Here is a 21360-nt window from a genome sequence, read left to right on the forward strand (position 1 = left end):
TTTGGCTATGGGGCAGGAAGTGAAGGGAAATCTCTACAATGGGACAGGGATGGTAAAAAATAAACTGACAGGGGCTATAACCCTCCCTTACTCTATCCAAAAATGAAAAAAAAAAAAGCGTTGCCTATAGTTCTAATTTAAGCACAAATTTCTGATAATTTTATGGAGAGGACTAAGAAGATATAACCATGCCAATGGTGCAGCAGAAAACATATAGCACAGTAAGGAAGGTTTGTTGTCCAGGATGAGAGGACAGTCAAAATTAGAAGCAGCACCCCCCCCCACACACAGTTGCGGAATGCTAGCCGCCCGCATACTGGAAGCAGTGAGGCTGCTTTATGGGGACGCTAGTTTGCCTCTCAGCCCAATCTGCCCCATAGGACTGGTGCTACACTAACAGTGTAGTGCAAGCCGGTGGGGACTCTTTCCGCGGCTGCCCCCCCTGCAAAGTGCTGCCCTAGGCCTGGGCCTTGTTGGCCTAGGCCAGGATACAGCATTGCTGGTAACTAGTTCTAGTTTTCCAACTTTACACTCTGGATCAACTAGTTCACTGCTTGCCTATTTTGGGTACAGAGTTCCAATAAATTCTTGTAATGTCATGTAAAAGCAAACTTTTACTGCCTTTAATTTATTACTGCTATTTCAATATTTCTGAAAGCTAATTTAATTTTGTAAACTTCCACTATATTTGTAATATGTGATTTGTATGCTGCACATATACATATATATATTCAGGACTTCTCCAGAGCCTCTCCCATCCTCTGGAATGCTCTACCCCAATCCGTCCGATTTTCTCCTACTTTATTCACTTTCAGACGATCCCTGAAAACTCATCTCTTCAGAGAAGCCCATCTGGCCCCCACCTAACAACTGTACATCAATTTCTCAATCAGCACATCACCCACAGTTATTACCTCTTGACCTTCCCTCTTAGATTGTAAGCTCTAAGGAGCAGGGCCCTCTGATTCCTACTGTATTAAAGTGCATTGAATTTGTACTGTCTACCCTCAAGTTGTAAAGCGCTACGTACTGCGTACTGTTGGCACTATATAAATCCTGCATAATAATAAAATATATATATATATATATATATATATATATATATATATATATATATATAATATATATATATTCCAGGAAAGCAAGTCAAAAGATTCATACTTATTAATACTTATGCCTCAATGTATCCATTAGAGAGGCTTATAGGTTAATGCAAGTAAACTATAATCCTTTTCTGGGAAGGCAAGCCAGTATTTCTGGGGCAAATTTCATTTGCGGCTTGAAACTGGAGCATTACAGCTCAGTTGCTCCTAATTAATTCCACATATATTGGCAAATCACAAATTGTACATTCTCATTTTGAGAGTTTAAAGAAATATTGGCCTTTGGTAAAAGCGAAATTGCATGACCAGCATAAACACCAGGCACAGAAATGCAAGTCATTTAGCAGTTCATATATCATAACAATATGTGTAACACAAATATGGAAAACATGTGTGATTTTTACCATAAAGTCCAAGAGTTTCTGCATCCATTTTACATATTTTATGAATTGGTTTACAAAGCAGCAGTAAAGTGTAAGTTTCATGTCTGCCCTGCAGTCATTTTATAGGCTAAAAAGATACTCAGTCCATCAATACATCCAGTAGCATCTTTGCTTTTTTTAAATTGGCATTATGCCACATACACATCACTGGCTAGTGACATGAGAGCCTTTGAGGTTAATTTACGTGAATGTTCACTTAGCTTAATGACTAAGGTATTAAATTATCCATTCAGGTGCCAGCGAAAATCCAGTTTTTTAAAAATTTTCCTTGCACATGATTAAATATTCAATGTAAACACAGCTTTACCTCATTTACTTATCTAAGCGAACATTAATATTGCTAAGTAAAGTCCACAATCCTTTATTAAATCAACTCCTGTAGCTCCCTTGGTACATGATACAAACAGGCTGTTTTTATTACCCAAATATTAATCTTACTATATTAACCATGAATGGCTTCTAGAAATGCAATTTTTTACACACTATACAAGGAACAGATTTTAGAATTTGAAAAGAATATATGGTTTTTTAAAGATCTCCATCAATGCGTCTGTTTGCAGGAAAACGCTACTGTATAAAATATGCAAGGAGAATAGCCATGAACTCAGGAATATCCTTCCAGCAAAATGCGCATGCAAATTATTATCTCATATTTGATAAGCCAGGTTCATTAGTTTGGCTGTATGTCAGCTGCTGCTCTAGGGCATTTTCAGCTAATGTACCTCAAATCAGTAATTTGGTACTCTTGTTCTCTTTTATTGGACCCCATTTGCTGTTATATTAATGAGGCAATTAGATGGTTAATAACATCCAGACAGTAATCAACAAAATTATAAAGCACAAAGCAGATGTGTGCCTGTTCATAAATAATAAAGACGTGAAAAATGTTGCGTATTGGTGTATTGAATACATTTGGAATAAATTAATTCATAGTTTCATAAATTAATTGATATTTTATGATCTTTGAGGTTGTCCATCGGTCCAAGAATTTGTGGGATAGAATTGTGGATCTGGGAGGCTCATTCTTGGTGGGGATGATGTCTGTTTGTGGGCGTTGGAGAGAGTGATTGACAATCTGGAAGGAAGGGATGCAGGTGGCCATTACTCTAGGGGGAAGAAAGATGTGGCAGCCCAAAGTTGGCTGCCAGCATCAGGGGTAGGATATTATATGTTTATCGGTCTGGGATAGCTGTGGGTGTCGACTAGTATTGGAGATTTGGGTGGGTGGTTGTCAGTTTTAGTAGCGGATGATTATCTCTGGGAAGGGCTAATTACTAATGAAAAGCAAAAGCCATTACGCAGCTTTTTGCAGGATCTACATGGTCCCCAGCACAGTGTGTGAACCCCTCCCAACCACCCTGGATTTGTGTGGATGAAATGTCATCAGTTCCAGATGGGGTGTGGGTTGGCGTCATATTCTGATATATTGAATATGATTAATACTGGGTTAATAACAATATATTATTAGGTTTTTATGAAAAGTGATGGAAAAATATCCCCAGACCCTTACCATATTTTTTCATGCTATATTTCTACCTCCTCTTAAATAAAAATAACTACCCCCAAACACTGACACATTGCAGGGAGCCGAAATGGGCAGAAGTGGCCTGGAGGCATATTAGGTCTGAAGAGGAGGGAAGAAGGGGACCTACACCTGAGATTTCTGGCAGGGGGCTGTCAGTTATGAGGGGCATGCAGATGGGAGGCTGTTATGTCTATATCTTGCTCATATCGGGAAAGGTAAAAGTCTAATCGCATGATATACTCCAAAGACATGCTGGTAGGTAAATTGTATCCTGTCTAAATTGTCCCTAGTATGTATGAATGTGAGTTAGGGACCTTAGATTGTAAGCTCCTTGAGGGTAGGGACTGATGTGAATGTACAATGTATATGTAAAGAGCTGCGTATAATTGACGGCGCTATATAAGTACCTGAATATAGATCATTCTGGGTCTTGTAGTTCCTAAGTCACTTAATATAGAGAGTGCATACAGGCTGTCATTAAACTCGCAGTCCTCTGGTGTAGTCAGGTCAAGCTTAAACTTCTAGTTCTTTACTATTCACATAATATTCACATAATATTCGGAGTAAGACAACACTTAAGGTCAAATAATGGCCATGCTGTAACTTGTAGTCTCTATGGTACAATACACAATAAACATAGTTTGCGCTGGAACTCATAGCCCCCCCTCTTCCAAGTCAATAACATATAGTGTATGCAGACCATACTGGGGCTTGTAGTCCCCATTCATATAATACGCAGTGTATATTCTATACTTTGATTTGTAGTGGCCCAGTTCCATAATATCTAAGGTATACTGTTTATTATGTAGTCATTTAGTCCTATAATATACAGATGGTGCTCAGACCGGAAGTCTCAGAGTGGCTGCAGATCTAGGTTGCAGGTGAGTATATCACATAAAGTGTAGATATCATGCAGGAAGCTAGATAACTTCCAGGTCTCGCTGGCTTTGCTGGGGCACCGGGAGCCATTGGCTCCCAGTGCTGTCAATCAAAGCCAGTGATGGTGGAGTGATGGGTGGGGCCGAGTCTCGGTAACAAGCACGCACAAGTGCCTCCATGGGAAGTGGATTCCCCTGGGGGCACTGGACAGAGAGGAGGAGCCAGGAGTGACGGTGGGGGAACCAAGAAGAGGAGGTTTGCAGCTGTTCTGTGCAATTACACTGCACAGAGCAGGTAAGTATAGAGATGTTTGGGTTTTTTTATCTTTACAATCACTTTAAGCTTTTGACAAAAAAACCCCCCAAAAAACTAGAAGCTGATTGGTTTCTATGCAGAGCTGCACTCTCCAGTTTTAGTAACTCAACCCTTGTATGTATTATGCCATGTTCATTACATAATTACTAATTACTATACAGTAGATACAGGTTATCATAAAACCTGAACCAGATACATGCCATGCTGTGAGTGGTCACATAATTAGGGCTTGGGTTATCAGCTGGAGGGAGAGGGTATGTTAGGACATTGGAGTACTGCAGACCATATCGCTAAAGAGCAGGGAGGTATACTTCATTTTAACTACTGTGGGGGTATATTCTGTACATGGGTGGGGGTCAGCATAGAACAGTCCACTTTTTCCCTAATCAGATAATCGTATGGGATAAATGAATCCGGATGCAAGCACTATGATTTAAAGCAGAACAAGGTAAGTTTGATGCACTCTAAGCAAATTATATTTTATAATTTATCTATACACAGCTTGGACACATAACATATAGCAAGCTATATTATAAATGTACTGCTCAGAAAAAAAGCAATCTAGACAGTGCAACAGTGTTTAAAGCTGGGTACATAAAATCACCCTTCCTTTGCTATATAAAATACATTTATATTACCCAGAATAATATTGCTCTAGGCATTTTTTCCTATAGAGCTGTTTTGCTCATCAAGCACTTTAATTAGAAAGGCTGGGGCTACACTGGCAATGTTAATCTTTTGCCTATGAGAGATTTACCCACTTGTTGAAAATCATCTCTGTATCAAGACATTCATTTTTAAAGTAAGTGGTAGAAACTCTAACATGTTGCCCAAGCCTAAAAGTAAGACACTTTTTCTGCATTCACTGATGTATTCTATGGTGAATAGATTTAAAGCTTTCATGCACGAGCAGGTGTGCTTCCTTTCAGGTTCAGTGAATACTGTTAGCAACACCAGCAGAACCTTTTGCCCCCTTCCAAGAATGGAAAATAGTTTGAATCAAACACCATGGGGGTTATTTACTAAAACTGAAGAGTGAAAAAATCTGGCGCAACTCTGCATAGAAACCAATCAGCTTCCAGGTTTTATTGCCAAAACTTAATCGAACAAGCTGAAGTTAGAAGCTGATTGGCTACCAGGCACATCTGCACCATATTCTAAGTACACCAGTTTTAGTAAATCTACCCCAGTAGCAAGCTAGGTATATCTCTTTACATGTCATAAAACATGAATACAATATAAATATCCCTCACTGTGCTTGTATATAGATGTAATCATCTTGTCATCCCACCTGGTAAACTGCCCTGGAAATACACCAAGGTTTCAGTGCCATCTGCAGAACCCCAAGGTTTCTATGCCGGCAGGCACGTAGCGCTCGTGATGTAAGGTTCCATACTAGGCTATCCCAAGTATACATTAAATCCTCAAAAGTTAATAGAACCGCAGCCATGTTGATCACATCCAGAAGCAGTAGAAGATGTGCAGTGCAGGTGACTGATGAAGTTTCCTTTGATTCCACCAAGTTCAAAGTGTTACATGGAATTTACTGCACAGGAAGAAAAAGTCACTTGGGGCAATTTTCTTTTTTCCTTACTGCTGTTCCAGAAATGTGTCCCAGGAGATAGCTTTGTGTCTTAAACAAAAAACAAACTTCTTCATCCCCACTGTTCCCTAGACAATGGGTAAGACATCCCTCTGTGATCCTTTGAGCACTTCTCATGGGGACCTCAGCTCAGATTCTGTGACTTCTCAGCTGTCTGCTGCGATACTAAGAAATATACTTACATCCCAAGTCATCACTTCATACTGCTGGGAGAGAATCCAGGGAAATGAAGTGTTGTTCCCTTGCCAACATTCCTGGGACGGTCCACAGTTCTCCTTAACTGTTTCTAACTTAAATAAAACAGCCACAACACCCAGCCAAAACAGAAAAACATCAGACTCGTGAGGGAGAGGTTTTCCCACCATGTGGCAAATAAGTTTAACGCAATACAAACCAATCCAAGAGAAAGGCTAGGCAATGTGCAGCTCTTCACACATTTTATACACCCTATAGGAGTGACTTAAGAAAATATGTAGTACTCATGGCAACCAGTTTATTTCTGTATTAAAATTTCCCAGCAGAGATATGAGAAAGGAATTTAGAACTTGATTGGTTGCTATGGGAAACTGTCCAATTTTTATTTGTTTCACTTTTCATAAATCACCTTTCACACTGCGCTGAATTAAGCAGTTACCAAGATGATTTAAAAAAAAACTTAGAGCTATTGGACAAGGGAAATTCCATTGGTTTTCTCAATATATTTCTCCTTAGGACTTGACACTTTTACAAGCTCTATTGAAGTTCAACAGATGCCATGAACACAGTACTAAGTAAGCAGGCTAGGGAATTGCAGTTTTTTCTGATCCTTCTAGTAAAGGACTATAGGAAAACCTGCAAGTAGATTAAGGACAAAGCTATGAACTATATAATTATATAACAGAAAAACTATTTTTAAAAAGTACCTCTAAGAGGGAAATATTTATAAAAAAAAAGATGCACAACTATTATACATATATAAAATGGTCAACTCTGTATAACAAGACCAGCTCCTTATGGTCCCATTGCATGCATTGTGACAAAAGTGTTGGCTTTTGTCTAAAACAAATTATCATTTGTAACCAAAATCTAAATTAGATCCTAAACAAAACAAAGGTCCCCATTTTCTAAGCATACAGTGGGGGAAACTGTTGTGTCTGTCGTGCCTGTGGCAGCCAATCAGCTTTCAGTTTTAAACCTGCGTTAGAAATATTATAGGCGGAAGGGAACACAAATAAGGGATATAATAAGTAGAGGTAAATTAAAATCACTGGAAGAATTAAAAGCATTAAGGGAGACACTATTAATAAATGGGTGGAGGTATAGTCAATTAAAACACCTTATTAGAGCCTCCCAGGCCCCTTAAGGGAGGAGGCGAACTACAGGGGGTTAGAGAAAATGGCACTTAGAGAAGAATTAAAAGGGACGGTTTCGGAGGTGTATATAATTCTGATGAGTAGGGGCGGACAGGATACGCCCCCGTTCATCAGAAAATGGGAGAAGGATCTGGGATCTCAATGTGATAGGGAAATGGAGAAACGTATCCTGGAGGCTACGCATGGGACAGCAGTGGATATGAAAACAAGGGAAAGTAACTACAAGTGTATAGCCCGGTGGTATATGACCCCGGCCAGAGTGAGTAAATTCTCTCCAGATAAATCCCCTAACTGTTGGCGAGGAGGTCCAGGTACAATGGCGCACATATGGTGGGATTGCCCCAAAATCAAAACTTACTGGCAGGAAGTGACAGGGTTGATAGAGGGGATAACAGGGAAGAGTATACGGTTGGACCCCTGGAGCTGCCTGTTTCATGGCCTGAAGGAGGGAAGAAGGGGTATAAGTCCTTATTGACACCAATTCTACTTAATGCAGCTAAAAATGTTATCCCAAAGAAATGGCAAGAAATAGAACCTCCAAAGATTAAAGATTGGATCACAAAAGTAGATGAAATTTACAGATTAGAGAATATGGAGCGGAAGGAACATCTAAACAGGAGCCAAGAGGGAGAAAAAGGGAATTGGAATCCTTGGGGGGCTTTTAAAAAAACAGAGAAATTTGCGGAAGTAGTGTTAAGATAGCTCAAGGGGAGTAAGTTAAGGTTGTTAAGGACTGAAAGAGAGGATGAGAGTCTGCGGGGGTGAGGGGAGAGGAGGGTGGGGGGTACGGGAGGGAGGTTGGGGGGGGGGGTCCAGTGGGAGAGGTAATCTCAGAAAGTAGTTAAGGGGATACGGAGAGACGATGTTATGAAATATATTAAGACCCTCTCAGCTGGAGGGGGTTTTTATGTGTATGTAAAATATTTTTTGTTTGAAAAATAAATAAAGATTTATAAAAAAAAATAAATATTATAGGCGGAAGCTACAGAACACTATGGGCAACAACAAACATTCTTTCATCCAGCCTTTATATATAAGCCTGTTAAATCTGTTTTTCTTTCAGAGCTGATAACATTGCCCCAAGGTATTGTCACACCAATATGCAGTGCTTAGACAAGTCCCTAGAAAACAACAGCAGGAGATGGCAATGATATTTGCTGTAAATAAAAAAGTATTCACTATCTAAGAAAGATAACAGACATAATTGTTAGAAGCTAATAAAATAAATTCAGGGGCATGTTGCACAAAGTTGCCAAATCAAAGTCAAGAACAGGTTGCATGTATAAAAAATGACCAGGGAAAATGCTCAGGTAACTCCACTGAAACTACAGAGGCCGAGGAAAGATCTATGAGAGCACACCACATGGAAAATGAACACTCAGCAATATAAATTATTTCAGCTGCAGAAAATGAAAATAAAGTGTTTGCTCTGGGCATGATGTGGACCTCCTACTGAGGTAAGTAAGCTGCTGGAATGAGGGCGTATAGTGGGCTTACCTCAGGAGGTTAGGTTAGTATATTCTTTAAAAAAACACTTACAATTCTAAACACATATTTCGTTTTCCAGTCAAATAATAATGATGTTCTTAGTTTCTGAGTGTTTTCTGCATCCTGACTACATAAAAACATGATGCTCATCACGTTCTCCGATAACGTTGTAAATAAAACTAACAGTTGTGCTAGAAATCACAGATAGCACGTGCTCTGTCAGCAACATTTCTTCTCTATGTAGAAGCTGATGAGCTTTGTTACAAATTAAAAGATACTGTACAATCCAAGGAATGTATCCACACGCAAAAACAATATGCTTAAGGGCCCTTTCACACGGGTGGAGTGATCGGGTCCACCTGTAAGTTTTTCAGGCCGACCCGATCAGACTCTCCAGTCTCCTCTATAGACATCCAATCCTATACTATACGCTAACAACAGATGGATTGGGACCCGTTCCTCATCCGTCTGGCGGATCGGATGGCAGTCGGGTGGAAACGGACAGATGGTATACTTATATCTTATATACTTATATATATAACCACCCATAGAGGACATCGGGCTGTGTCTGTGTTCGCTCTGCCTGAGTGGAGCAGACATGGACAAGCCATCTGCCTGCTGAGCAAAGATCAGCGGACAGATTCCCCGCTGAGCAAGCAGACTCCAACGTAGCCCACTCCGTCTGAAAGGGGCCTTAAACTGATCTTTGCAATCCCCCTAAAATCGCACCATCTTTAGAAGCTGTGCTGAAAAAAAAACAGTCACCAAAAGTGCCTGTGGCCTCCATGCAGATGAATTTTTCCTCATCACAATGTCTTGTCCTGCACTGTGCCTTTGTATGGAGGTGGCTGTCTTGGTAGAGGAAGGACTTTGCTTGCTCATTTCAGAGCCTCCAGCAAGAAGAACAGTGAGTAGCATAGTAGTGACATTACCAAATCTCACTCCAGATCTCCTGAAAATAGCAGTCAGAGGCAGCAAGGCCTTAGAGCTCCCACTGCAGAAATACAGCTATAAGGCTTGATGCACAAGAGTGCCTAGGCTCACTCACATTTCAGGAAGTACACTGCTATTTTTCAAGAGAATTTTAAGACAAGGGGTATATTTTTCAGAGTACCTTATAGGCACAATTAACAGTTTTAGATGTTCCTTAAAACACAGCTGGACCCACTTTCGGACAACCGCAGAATTCTCCCATCTGACTACCTCCCAAATTAACCACCTAATTGTACACTTTCAAAACCTCAAACATATTATACTCTGCATCGATCTCAGCTGGAGGACTGAACATGGACTCAAGTTTACACTTTGTAGCAATCTCCCCATCACACGCATCCACCTTATAAAGGGCCAAGTGACATCCACAAGCATTATGAGGGAGAGTAGGGGAAACGGCCCCCCTCCCCCTTACCTGGTCCTTTCTCTTTCCACACCCACCTGGGCCCTTCCTGCTCTCCCCTCCCCCCCATACCTGTGGGTGTTTTTGTTTTTACTCCTATAACCCACTCACCTTCCTCATCTTCTGACACTCAGAGATTGCTGACCACATGCCCAGCACCACCCTGAAAGTCGACTACTCTCACCATCGCCCTCGTCACACAACAGTCTCCACTAACCATAAAAGGTTTCAATCTCTTATTTGACATGCAAATGGACAATCCCACACCTGCCAACTACACTATTCAAACTATATCTATGCACTTAGACTTAACCGGCTTGGATGTGGAACTGGCTCCATTAAAATCGTCCTAAGTTCACCCCTCTGGCCCATAGAGCCCGAGGTACGCTCAGATCTAGATTCTCTTACACAGAGATCTTAGTGGTCTCTATGAAAGTCAGATACCATACGAAGAACCCCCCTCCCTGCATTGGTCACCTTATCACTTTAAACCCAGATCTCTCTCAGGGACGAGATCACAATTATTTTTTGATGTTTATGTTCCACCAGTCAATACATCTCTGTTTTTGAAGTTCTGTTGTTATGACCTATGTACTTTTATCTACCTTTATTATGTACACACGATGTATACTTCAAAATTACTTTCAATAAAATTTTGGTGGAAAAAAAAACATCAAATCTTCACTTTCTGGGGTTCAGGTCCACTTTAAATACCTTTACAGATTATAATGCACAAACACAGGCAAAATGTAAATCTTATAATGACCCGGTTGTAATTTTTTTAAAAAACCCCCTTACCTGCAAAAGAAAGCAGGAAATACTCACCTTTACTAAGGTCCACACCACTGAACTCTATTGTGATCACTAGAATCGGTATGCCCAAGTCTGCCAGGAAACTGACACATCCATAAATGTCAATCTTCAAAATTCCCCAAAGCACTTGTTGGTTCCTCCTTCAGACATCTCATCATACATTAGAGGTTGAATGAGGTCTGGGGGAGGAACTAGTGAAAGCTGAGGAGGACCATGGAGGGTGATACTCCTGGAAGAGTTGTGTTCCCAGAAGGCTTTGGAGGATCAGTGATTAGAGTGAAATTCAGAGGCACTGACACTGTGATTTACTGCCATCTTCTACCTGTATGATTACTTTTATCAAAAACACAGTGACATGGTTGTGACGCTGAAATATAAATGTTTTTAGTACTTGCCTGGAGATCGTCTTTAGTTGATTGTGCTGGCCCAAACTTTATTAAAGCGGTTGTAAGCTTCATGTTTTTTCACGTTAATGCATCCTATGCATCGGGGCCACTCTGTGCAAAACGAACTGCTCAGTGGAGGTAAGTATGACATGTATGTTATTTTAAAAAAAACAAACCTATACAACCCCTTTAAGTATTTTACCACTATAGCTTAGCTTTTTTTTCTGTTTTGACTTTGTTTTTCGATTTTTTTTTTTTTTAGGTCAACATGAAAGAAGAAAAGAAAAAGGAGATTGAACAGCAACCAATCAATGTGTTTGTAATGTTTGTGATGAACAAGGCTCCAAACTAATTAACCTTGTGTTACATAGGTTTCACATAACAAACACATTAAATGCCATGTTGGCTAGCCTGGAAATACTCTTGTACAACTTTTGTTAAAATAAGAAACTAAAAAACTGGATGTATCCCATTGCTTTAGTTCTCATCCAGCTCATTAGCGGGCACATCCTGTGTCTGGCACACACATGGGGAAAGAGGGCCTGTTCATTTGTAGATCTCCTTGCTTTTTTTGAGAGCCAATCTTTCCCTTCAAATAGATAACACATTTTCTGAAAACTACAGATCTGAGCATAATGAAATTAAAGCCGTATTGTGAAAATATGAAACAGAGCTTTGCATGCACACTGTTGGTCTTATATGGAAAAATTTGAGTACAGATGCCTCCACCTTTATTTTGACACTGATGTTAAACCTACTAAAATTTTTAAAGCTTTATACTGCACAGAGTGAGCATTGCAGGACCTAAGTGAAATTATACAATCCTTGCTTGTTGTTTGCCAGAAAATATTGTCAACTCTGGAGTTAAAGAATGACTCCATTATACATTCAGTTTGAGTTTCATTTTAGGACAGCAAGAGCAGAAAAAAGTCCATCCTGCCCACCTTGCTTATATTTAGAATGGCAGCTGGAGGCTTGAAGTCTTTATGTCACTGAGCATCTAAGGCTGAGCGGCCTGCCAGAGACCCTTCAGCCACTATGCACAGAACATTTGCCAAAAAGCTCCTTAGGTAAGTATGTGATGATTCCATACAGTAAGCCAGTTAGTTTAAGAGGTTACATGTTTTTTCAGTCATAGATGTTTGCCTGGGAATATATTATTGCACATTTTAACTCCACCAAAGCCCAAATGAAAGTTTATTCACTATTCAGATTTTCCCACTAAGGCATATGCCAACAGCCATTAAATATAAGCCATAAATCGGATTTAAATGTAATCTATATGGGTAATTTACTATATAAATATGATGATGGGCAGTCCGTTAGCTTTGTAGAAATATATCTTTTGGCCTGCTAAGGCTTAGAACCAAATGCTTGCACAATATACTTTGAGGAACTGGTTTATTTTAATAGCTCGGCAAACTTTTTTTTATTGTTTTTTTGTATTGAATTGGCACATGTCGGGTAAAAAAAAAAAAAAAATACAAATTTAAAATACAGCTACCTGACACATTGAAAACCATGATTTTACATATTTTATACCTTTATTTCCTAAATGGTTGTTTTGTCAAATACCAAAGGGATGCTGCTTTTTTAAAATGTACTATCTTGTCAAAATATTGGAGTATTCGGGTGGATCAGGATTGGGTTTTGTAAGAGATCAACCTTGCGCCTATTTTACACTCTAGTGTTGAGAGGTATGCAAGGATGAAAGCATCAAAGGCGATAATATCAAACAGTTTATGAAACTGGGACTCCAGGGCAGAAAAAAATACTCAACTCCAACTGTTCTACCAGCTCCGAGCTTGGACCTTGGTTGAAGTTCAGATCTAAACAGCTTGCATGCATACAATTGATCATATATATTAAGCTGGGTACATTAATGACCAGTGACTGACTACAGCCTAATGTCTAGCCTATATTCTTATGTATTGTATTGTATGTATTGTGTTTGTACTTGTAATATATCCATATGTATTCATAATACACTCACTGGCCACTTAAGTAGATACACCTGTTCAATCGCTTGGTAACACAAATTGCTAATAAACCAATCACTTGGCAGCAACCTAATGCATTTAGGCATCTAGACATGGTGAAGATGACTTGCTGAAGTTCGGACCGAGCATCACAATGGGAAAGAAAGGGGATTTAAGTGACTTTGAACGTGGCATGGTTGATGGTGCCAGATGGGCTGGTCTAAGTATTTCAAAAACTGCTGATCTACTGGGATTTTAATACATAACCATCTCTAGGATTTACAGAGAATGTTCCGAAAAAGAGAAAATATTCAGTAAGTGGCAGTTGTGTGGATGAAAATGCCTTGTTGATGTCTGAGGAGAATGGGCAAACTAAACTAGTTTGAGATGATAGAAACGCAACAGTAACTCAAATAACCACTCGTTACAACCAAGATATGCAGAATACCATCTCTGAACACACAACACATCGAATCCTGAAGCAGATGGACTACAGCAGCAGAAGACCACACAGGGTGGCACTACTGTCAGCTAAGAACAGAAAACTGAGGGTACAATTCGCACAGGCTCACCAAAATTGAACAATAGAAGATTGGAAAAACATTGTCTGGTCTCATGAGTCTCGATTTCAGTTGCAACATTCAGATGGTAGAGTCAGAATTTGGCATAAACAACATGAAAGCATGGATCCATCCTGCCTTGTATCAACAGTTCAGGCTGCTGGTGGTGGTGTAATGGTGTGGTGGGGTATTTTCTTGGCACACTTCGGGCCCCTTAGTATCAACTGAGCATCATTTAAACACCACGGCCTACCTGAGTATTGTTGCTGACCATGTCCATTCCTTTATGACCTCAGTGTACTCAACTTCTGATGGCCACTTCCAGCAAGATAATGCTCCATGTCACAAAGCTCAAATCATCTCACCACTAGTTTCTTGAACATAACAATGAGATCACTGTCCTCAAATGGCCTCCACAGTCACCAGATCTCAATCCAATAGAGCACCTTTAGGATGTGGTGGAACGGAAGATTTGCATCATGGATGTGCAGCAGACAAATCTGCAGCAACTGCGCGATGCCATCATGTCACTATGGACCAACATCTCTGAGAAATGTTTCCAACACCTTGTTGAATCTATGCCAGAGAATTAAGGCAGTTCTGAATGCAAAAGGGGGTCCTACCCAGTACTAGTAAGGTACACCTAAAAAATGGCTGTGAGTGTATATTTATATGTATTTGTATGTATGTGTAATATATCCTGTTATATAAATTAAATAAATGTCATATGCTTATTTTAGAATTTACTATGTGCTATATTTTGTCAGACAAACTATGACTAGAATTCACAGTGTACCCTACAGTGGGACATTAACTGCAAACAGGAAATATTTTTTATGGGGTGAATGGAATTGTGGTATTGCCTATGGCAAAGTCTTAGGTCAGATTCTATAAAATTGTACAGCTGCATCTTCTGGTGTGCTGGGAATATGTTTTTAATAACTAGCTCCAAAACTCTACTGATATTTCATGATCACATTGGCTACACAGGAAATGATGACAAAGACAACTTAGCTCTATATCTGCTGTGACAGAAACATTTGGAATTGTTCCCTAAAGCCATGTACTGGAGTCCTTCTCCAAAGCCTGGGAAAGTGCAAGACTGAGGCTGACCTCTTGATTAATCTTTCCAGTGCAACAGGCAAAGAAACCTTTTTTAGAAACCTTCCCAAAGATCTTAAAAGTCATGATCAAGCTGACCAAGCGGTCATAAATTTCTTATTTTAGTAATGATTTATCTAAGCTGCAAACATCTTAAATTCTAAATAAAAGGCAAATAATGTGGCCAATAGGAATATTATTCTACACTAAAGTATCTTGAAACACTTCACTTAAATCTAAATTTGCAGCCTATATACTAATGTCCTCCTGGTATTTATGCACATCCATATACAGAAAATGACTTTTTTAAACGTGAGTGAGCAAAGGCACACAAAATATACTGTAATTAAATGATTTTATCATTGCCATTTATTCTTGATATTTCTTCAATGTAAAGATGTTAAGGTTACATCTGTAAAAGAGAATGAAATACATAACGGGCAGCACAGTGGTGTAATGGTTAGCACTTTCTCCTAGCAGCAAAAATGGTCACTGGTTCGAATCCCGACCATGACACCATCTGCCCGGAGTTTGCATGTTCTCCCTGTGCCTGCGTGGGTTTCCTCTGAGTACTCTGGTTTCCTCCCACACTACAAAATATGCTGGTAGGTTAATCAGATCCTGTCTAAATTGGTCCTAGTATATGTATGAATGTGAGTTAGGGACCTTAGGTTGTAAACTCCTTGAGGGTAGGGACTGATGTAAATGTACAATGTATATGTAATGCGCTGCATAAATTGACAGCGCTATATAAGTACCTGAAATAATAAATAATAATAATGTAAAAAACAAGGGAAATACAGATAAACACAAACAGATGCATACAGTATGTGGATTAAGAGAGCAAGAGGTGCCTTCCTGTACCATAGGTCCCAATTGTCCCTCATTTAGAGGGGCGGGGGCAACGCTGTATCCTGACATAGGCCACCCAGGCCTGGGGTAGCATGGAAAGAGTCCCCGCCGGCTTGCGCTACACTGTTATGCCCTGTACACACGGTTGGACATTGTTCGGACAACAAAATCCATGGATTTTTTCCGACGGATGTTGGCTCAAACTTGTCTTGCATACACGCGGTCACACAAAGTTGTCCGATCGTTCTGTACGCGGTGACGTAAAGCACGTACGGAATTTCTGACAACACAATCCGATCACAATTTTTCCGTCGGAAAATCTGACTGTGTGTACAGGGCATTAGTGTAGCGCCAGTCTTATAGGAGGGACTGGGCTGAGATGTAAATTAGTCTAGCGCCCCCATAAAGCGTCATATGACGCCCAGTCGGGATAACGCAACCACCGCCCGGCCCTCATTTTGCTATAGGCCGGGCAGGAAGTGGTTAAATTAGAGGGTACACAAGTTTAGTCAGGCCTAGGGCAGCACAAAACCTAAATACACTACTGGGCGGGGGTTGATTTACTAAAACTGGAGAGTGCAAAATCTGGTGCAGCTCTGCATAGAAACCAATCAGCTTCAATGTTTTTTTTTTTTCTCAAAGCTTAATTGAACAAGCTGAAGTGCTGATTGGCTACCATGCACAGCTGCATCAGATTTTGCACTCTCTATTTTTTGTAAATCAACCCCACTGTCTCTTGGAACCTAATATCTTTTTGATGTAATGTATAAATGTCTAGAACAAAATACTATTTAACTTCTATAAGTTCTATAAGTCTTCACAGATTATCCTTAGCTTGACATGTTTCACCCCTCCCACTGGGCGTCATCAGAAGTGTGTCACCAGCCCTATACCTTACACTTGGTGAACTTTATTGATTGCACCTTATTTTGTATCTTTTTTTGAACTTTATTGAATACATTTTTTTGCACTTGATTGGCACTTTGCTATACATGTTGTCACATGACACATATTTGATGCGAGTATATTTATATTCATGATTTAGAGGGGCAGCGCTGAGTATAAAGTTTTCTGTTGTCACGTCTTTTGGGGTACTCACCTTGCACTATAGCGGCAGCCCTACTACATATGTACATGGGTGTGTGTGTGTAAACGCACACATATATGTACATTTTGTATTTATTTACAAATTTATTTACAATATTTATTTACAATTTTATTTACATTTTTATTTATTTTTCTCCACGGCGCGGTTTCTATCTTTATTAGTTTTACCAGTTGTATTTTAGTTGACTAAAATAGTGCCAACGGAAATATTTTAGTCGACAAAATTAACACTGGTGATAAACCATTTTGTGGCTCATAAACTGGCCATACACTGATTGGAAATTGGCCTGTTCGGCAGGGACTGGTCAAATTTCGTTCAGCGTGTATGGATGTCCCTGCTTGACAGAAGTCAATCATTAGATTGACTTATTTTGAATAAACATGTTAGAAATGTTTTCTCAAGTCATCAGTTTTTTTCTGCAGGACCAAATCTAGCCTGTCTGATCTGGGTGTGCAGTAAAAAAAAAGTCAAGGAGTCAGTACAACTCCTGAAATAGTTGATTTTTATAGGCCCCACAATACTATCAAATCCCTGTTTTCACCACAAATACACTATATTCATTATTAGCACACATAAACACAACATAACTTCTAGTTAAATTCCTACTAAAGCCTCATTCACATGGATGTACTAAAGTGTATGCCCATGCAAGGGCCGTGTTTATGTGCAGGGGGATGCACAGGTGTTCTGTGCATCCCTGTGCAGGCAGTCCCATTCATGTCAATTTGGATGCAGACACATCACAGTTGCGGCTCCCAATCTGACTTCCATGAGGGTGCACAGCCCTGAACGCAGACAGTGTGAGTTCAGAGACATGCACCAGCACCCACACAGATGTAAAACTGAAAGCAGCGGCTGTGTCCATGCAGCCTACGCTTCCCAACTGACATCAATGGGACAGCCTGCATGGGGATACATGGAAAACTTGTGCATTCCCGTGCAGGCGTGCAGGTAAATGCCGCACATGTGTATGCTGTAGTAAGCACAAGGCCTTACTATGTTTTTTTTTAAATTTATTTAAATGTAATTACATTTTTATTTACAATGTTGTTTTGTAATATTTTTTACTTTGTTTTGGAGGGGGGAGCTTCGATGTGGCACAGGGGCTATAAACAGACCTGATGTCTCCCTTATGAGAAACAGAAAGTGAATGAGGACATAGAGTCCTCATTCCCTTCCTCTGCAGCCTCAGCAGCACTGCAGATGAAGGAATAGAAGCCTCTGTACAGAGGTTCCCAATTATTCACCAAGTGAAGCATAGTGCACACAGTTTAATATGCTTCAGCAATGAATGAACACAGGTACGATCAATACCAAATGCTCACTGTGTTCATTCAAGAAGAGGCTGGTAAACGTGACATGTTTATAAGCCCCCCCCCATCCTGAAACTAATTTACCACCCCAGCAGTTGCTGTACCCAGCAGGAGGGGGAGGAAGGGAGGCCAGCAGCATCAGCTGGGGGGGGATCTTAATTCTTCTTGTGGCTTCCCTGCAGCACTCCAGAGCACCCTGGGGTGTGCCACTCAAATTTGGGGGTGCCCCCCTGCACCCCCCTAGATCTAATACAATACAATGTCCCTGGAGGGGGGGGGATTCCTACATCCACCTTGTCTGTGATATATTTCTCCTGATGGCTGAAAAAAAAAAGACTAACAGTGTATGGCAAGCTTTAGTGCATTGTGAGCTCATTTGTCTGTGGAGAATTTGACAGGGGAAGGAGGTATAACAAGGGAGATGGTGGGGAAGATGGGTCAAGGAGCAAAAAAAAAACTGACTTCATGGAGGCTCACAGAATGGTGGAGAAGGAGGTTGCTGTCAGGTGGTATATTGGAGGTATTTGAGAAAGCAGGTAGAGGATGGTTCCAGGGAGGGTGATTGCTCATGGGAGGAGAGAGGTAGGGTGGGGGTTAGGGGCACAAGCACCAAATTTAAAAAAAATCATATACTGAGCACTATCATTACATGTAATAGCTAACGATTATAAGAATACATTTGTTGCAACAGTGTTCCTGTAACCTCGACCCAGAGCAAAGTAATACAAGCATTAACATTGAAATTTCCTTTCAACCATACATTGTTTCTTGTACTTATCTATGTACTTTAGTTTGCCATGGAGCAGACATGATGCAAACCTATCTATTGTTCACTAATTAAGTGTCGATGGAAAGTCGGAAATGCAGTCACTTTAGAGCAGTGCTTCATGTGCTAGTAATGAAAACAACGAAAAATAACTGGATTACTTTTCCATTGTTATGAAACCTGCAAGCAACATGTCTTCCTCTCCACAACTTGTTAGTAGAATAGGTAATATTAAGGTGGTTATACATGGCTTGATAAAATGTGACATATCTGAGTATTTCTTTGTGGAGCTGAAGTAACAAGCACTTTTCACTGTTGGAAGTAACTTATCACATTAAAGTGGAAGTAAACCCTCCTGTTATTTTCAGCCAAGGAAGCTGCCATCTTGGCCTCTGTTTAATCTTCAACGGCCACAGTGCTGCACATGTGATCAGTTATGACACCAGACATTGGATGGTTTTACAGTTTGGTTGAGAGCACAACCAATGTGAAGGTTACATTCCTGGCACGTGACGGGAATGTACCTATTTATTTAAACTGTTAAATCGATGGGTTTACTTCCGCTTCAAGATATTTTGAAGTCTGTAAGCTTTGGGGATACTGGCAAGTCCGGGTTGTCTGTTTTGACTTAGTTCATCTTCTCACTCCAACGCTGCACACCCATCTCCTTACCAGACGTTTATCTCCATTATTATTTTCTATACCTTTCTAGACCCCTCTTTCTCCTTCTGCAACACTCTGCCCTCTTATCCATTCAAGTCAAAGTCTCTGCACCCCTTTTTGTATTTTTGCTACTTTCCTTCTCTGCACAGATAACCACTGTGGACTTGGGGAGTTATTTTTTTTTTTTACCTTATGGAAAAGGTTGCCCTGAAATAAGTATATATAGTAATTTTTCCCAGGAACAACTTAAAGCTGCACAGTCATATTTAGGCAGTGGCACCCTGCACAGTTGCTAAAAGAGAAAAGTGGAGCTAAAATCATGAAAATGGAGGCTGTTACTAGAATGTCCACAAGTCCATAACTATTCGTGATTTAAACTGAGTTTTAAGAAGTGTTAAAAGACTATGGGGTTGATTTACTAAAGGCAAATAGACTGTGCACTCTCCAAAGTGCAGTTGCACTCTGCAAGAGCAGTTGCTCCAGAGCTTAATAAATGAGTAGAAACTGTGCTGACTTCCATCATCCAATCATGTGCAAGCAAAAATGCTGTTTTTTTTATTTTCCTTGCATGTGATTGGGTATTCTTTTAAAGTGAAACTTTACCTCATTTACCAAGCTCTGGAGCAACTGCACTTTGCAAAGTGCACAGTCTATTTGCTTTTAGTAAATCAACCCCTAGATGTCTGTTGTTTTGAAGTTGATACAGTAATTTATCTGGCACCACCATGTGTTATGGGAAGACTGTTACTTGACCAGATTTACATTTTCTGTGGTCTATTGTATTGCGCTGTCACTAAAAATTTAAGTTTTGCTGCCATCATTTACATTAAATCTATTTGGCTATGTATAAAATATATTGACCACTGTGCAGCTAAGAGTTGACTTTAAACTATCCAGGTTCTACACTGTTTCTGCTTAATTTCACAATTTGTTACAAATGTAGTATAATATTTAAGTTATTACAATTGAAAGACTCATGTATCCATAAAGTTAAATAGATGATTCACTTTTCATGGTGTTAACCTTAATCCCATATTTCCCTTTAGGAGACGGAGAGGTTGATTTACTAAAGGCAAATATACTGTGCACTACAAGATCTGAGGGGAAGCTCTCAGATGAGGAGAAGCACTGCTGATTTCTATCATCCAATCATGTGCAAGCAAAAATGTGTTTTTTTATTTTCCTTGCATGTGTTTGAGTATTCTTTGCAAGGTGAAGCTTTACCTCATTTACTAAGCTCTGAAGCAAGTGCACAGTATACAGTATTTGCCTGTTTTTCAGGCGGACCTGATCAGAAGTTCTATTCATCCCTATATACAGGGGGGTATAAACAAACTTGTGTCCATTTAAACCGGCCAACCTTTGAGCCCTGTTGAATCCGCTAAAAAACAGAGGGGGACTCCGTACTCTTCTGTTTAGGTGGAGCAGATCGGAGGGAGTCAGGAGTAAATGGACAGTCTGTTTACTCCCGGCCACCGATAGTGCTGAGCGGGCTCTGTCCATATTGCTCTGCAGAAACTGAGCAGACACAAATGTGTCATTCACCCGCTCTGCTCCAATCAGCAGGGAATCTGTGAGCTATGTCACATGTGAAAGGGGCCTAATGCATATGTCTTTGGGCATTAATGCTAGTATGTTTTATTTTTGAAATTTTACTTTTCTAATATTCTTTTATTTTCAATGTTTTAGTCTTTGTTCAAGTCTACAAAAATGCA

General features: G+C 40.0%; 1 protein-coding gene across 3 annotated transcripts in view; it reads right to left on the reverse strand.

The window, feature by feature from the left end:
- The window catches only part of FRMD4A (FERM domain containing 4A), a 566280-nt gene that overhangs the window by 345395 nt on the left and 199525 nt on the right, over positions 1 to 21360 (reverse strand). For 2 of the 3 annotated variants that reach the window (XM_073619519.1, XM_073619520.1), the window contains exon 1: positions 5557 to 6029. The exons of the other annotated variant lie outside the window; for it this stretch is intronic. In XM_073619519.1, coding sequence (XP_073475620.1) covers positions 5557 to 5715 — 159 coding nt within the window. In that variant the 5' untranslated portion in view covers positions 5716 to 6029. Of the gene's footprint in view, positions 1 to 5556; positions 6030 to 21360 lie in introns of those variants that run through there. 3 annotated transcript variants of the gene reach the window in all.

The sequence above is a fragment of the Aquarana catesbeiana genome, linkage group LG03 (genome assembly GCF_042186555.1).
Source record: "Aquarana catesbeiana isolate 2022-GZ linkage group LG03, ASM4218655v1, whole genome shotgun sequence".
Lineage (NCBI taxonomy): Eukaryota > Metazoa > Chordata > Amphibia > Anura > Ranidae > Aquarana > Aquarana catesbeiana.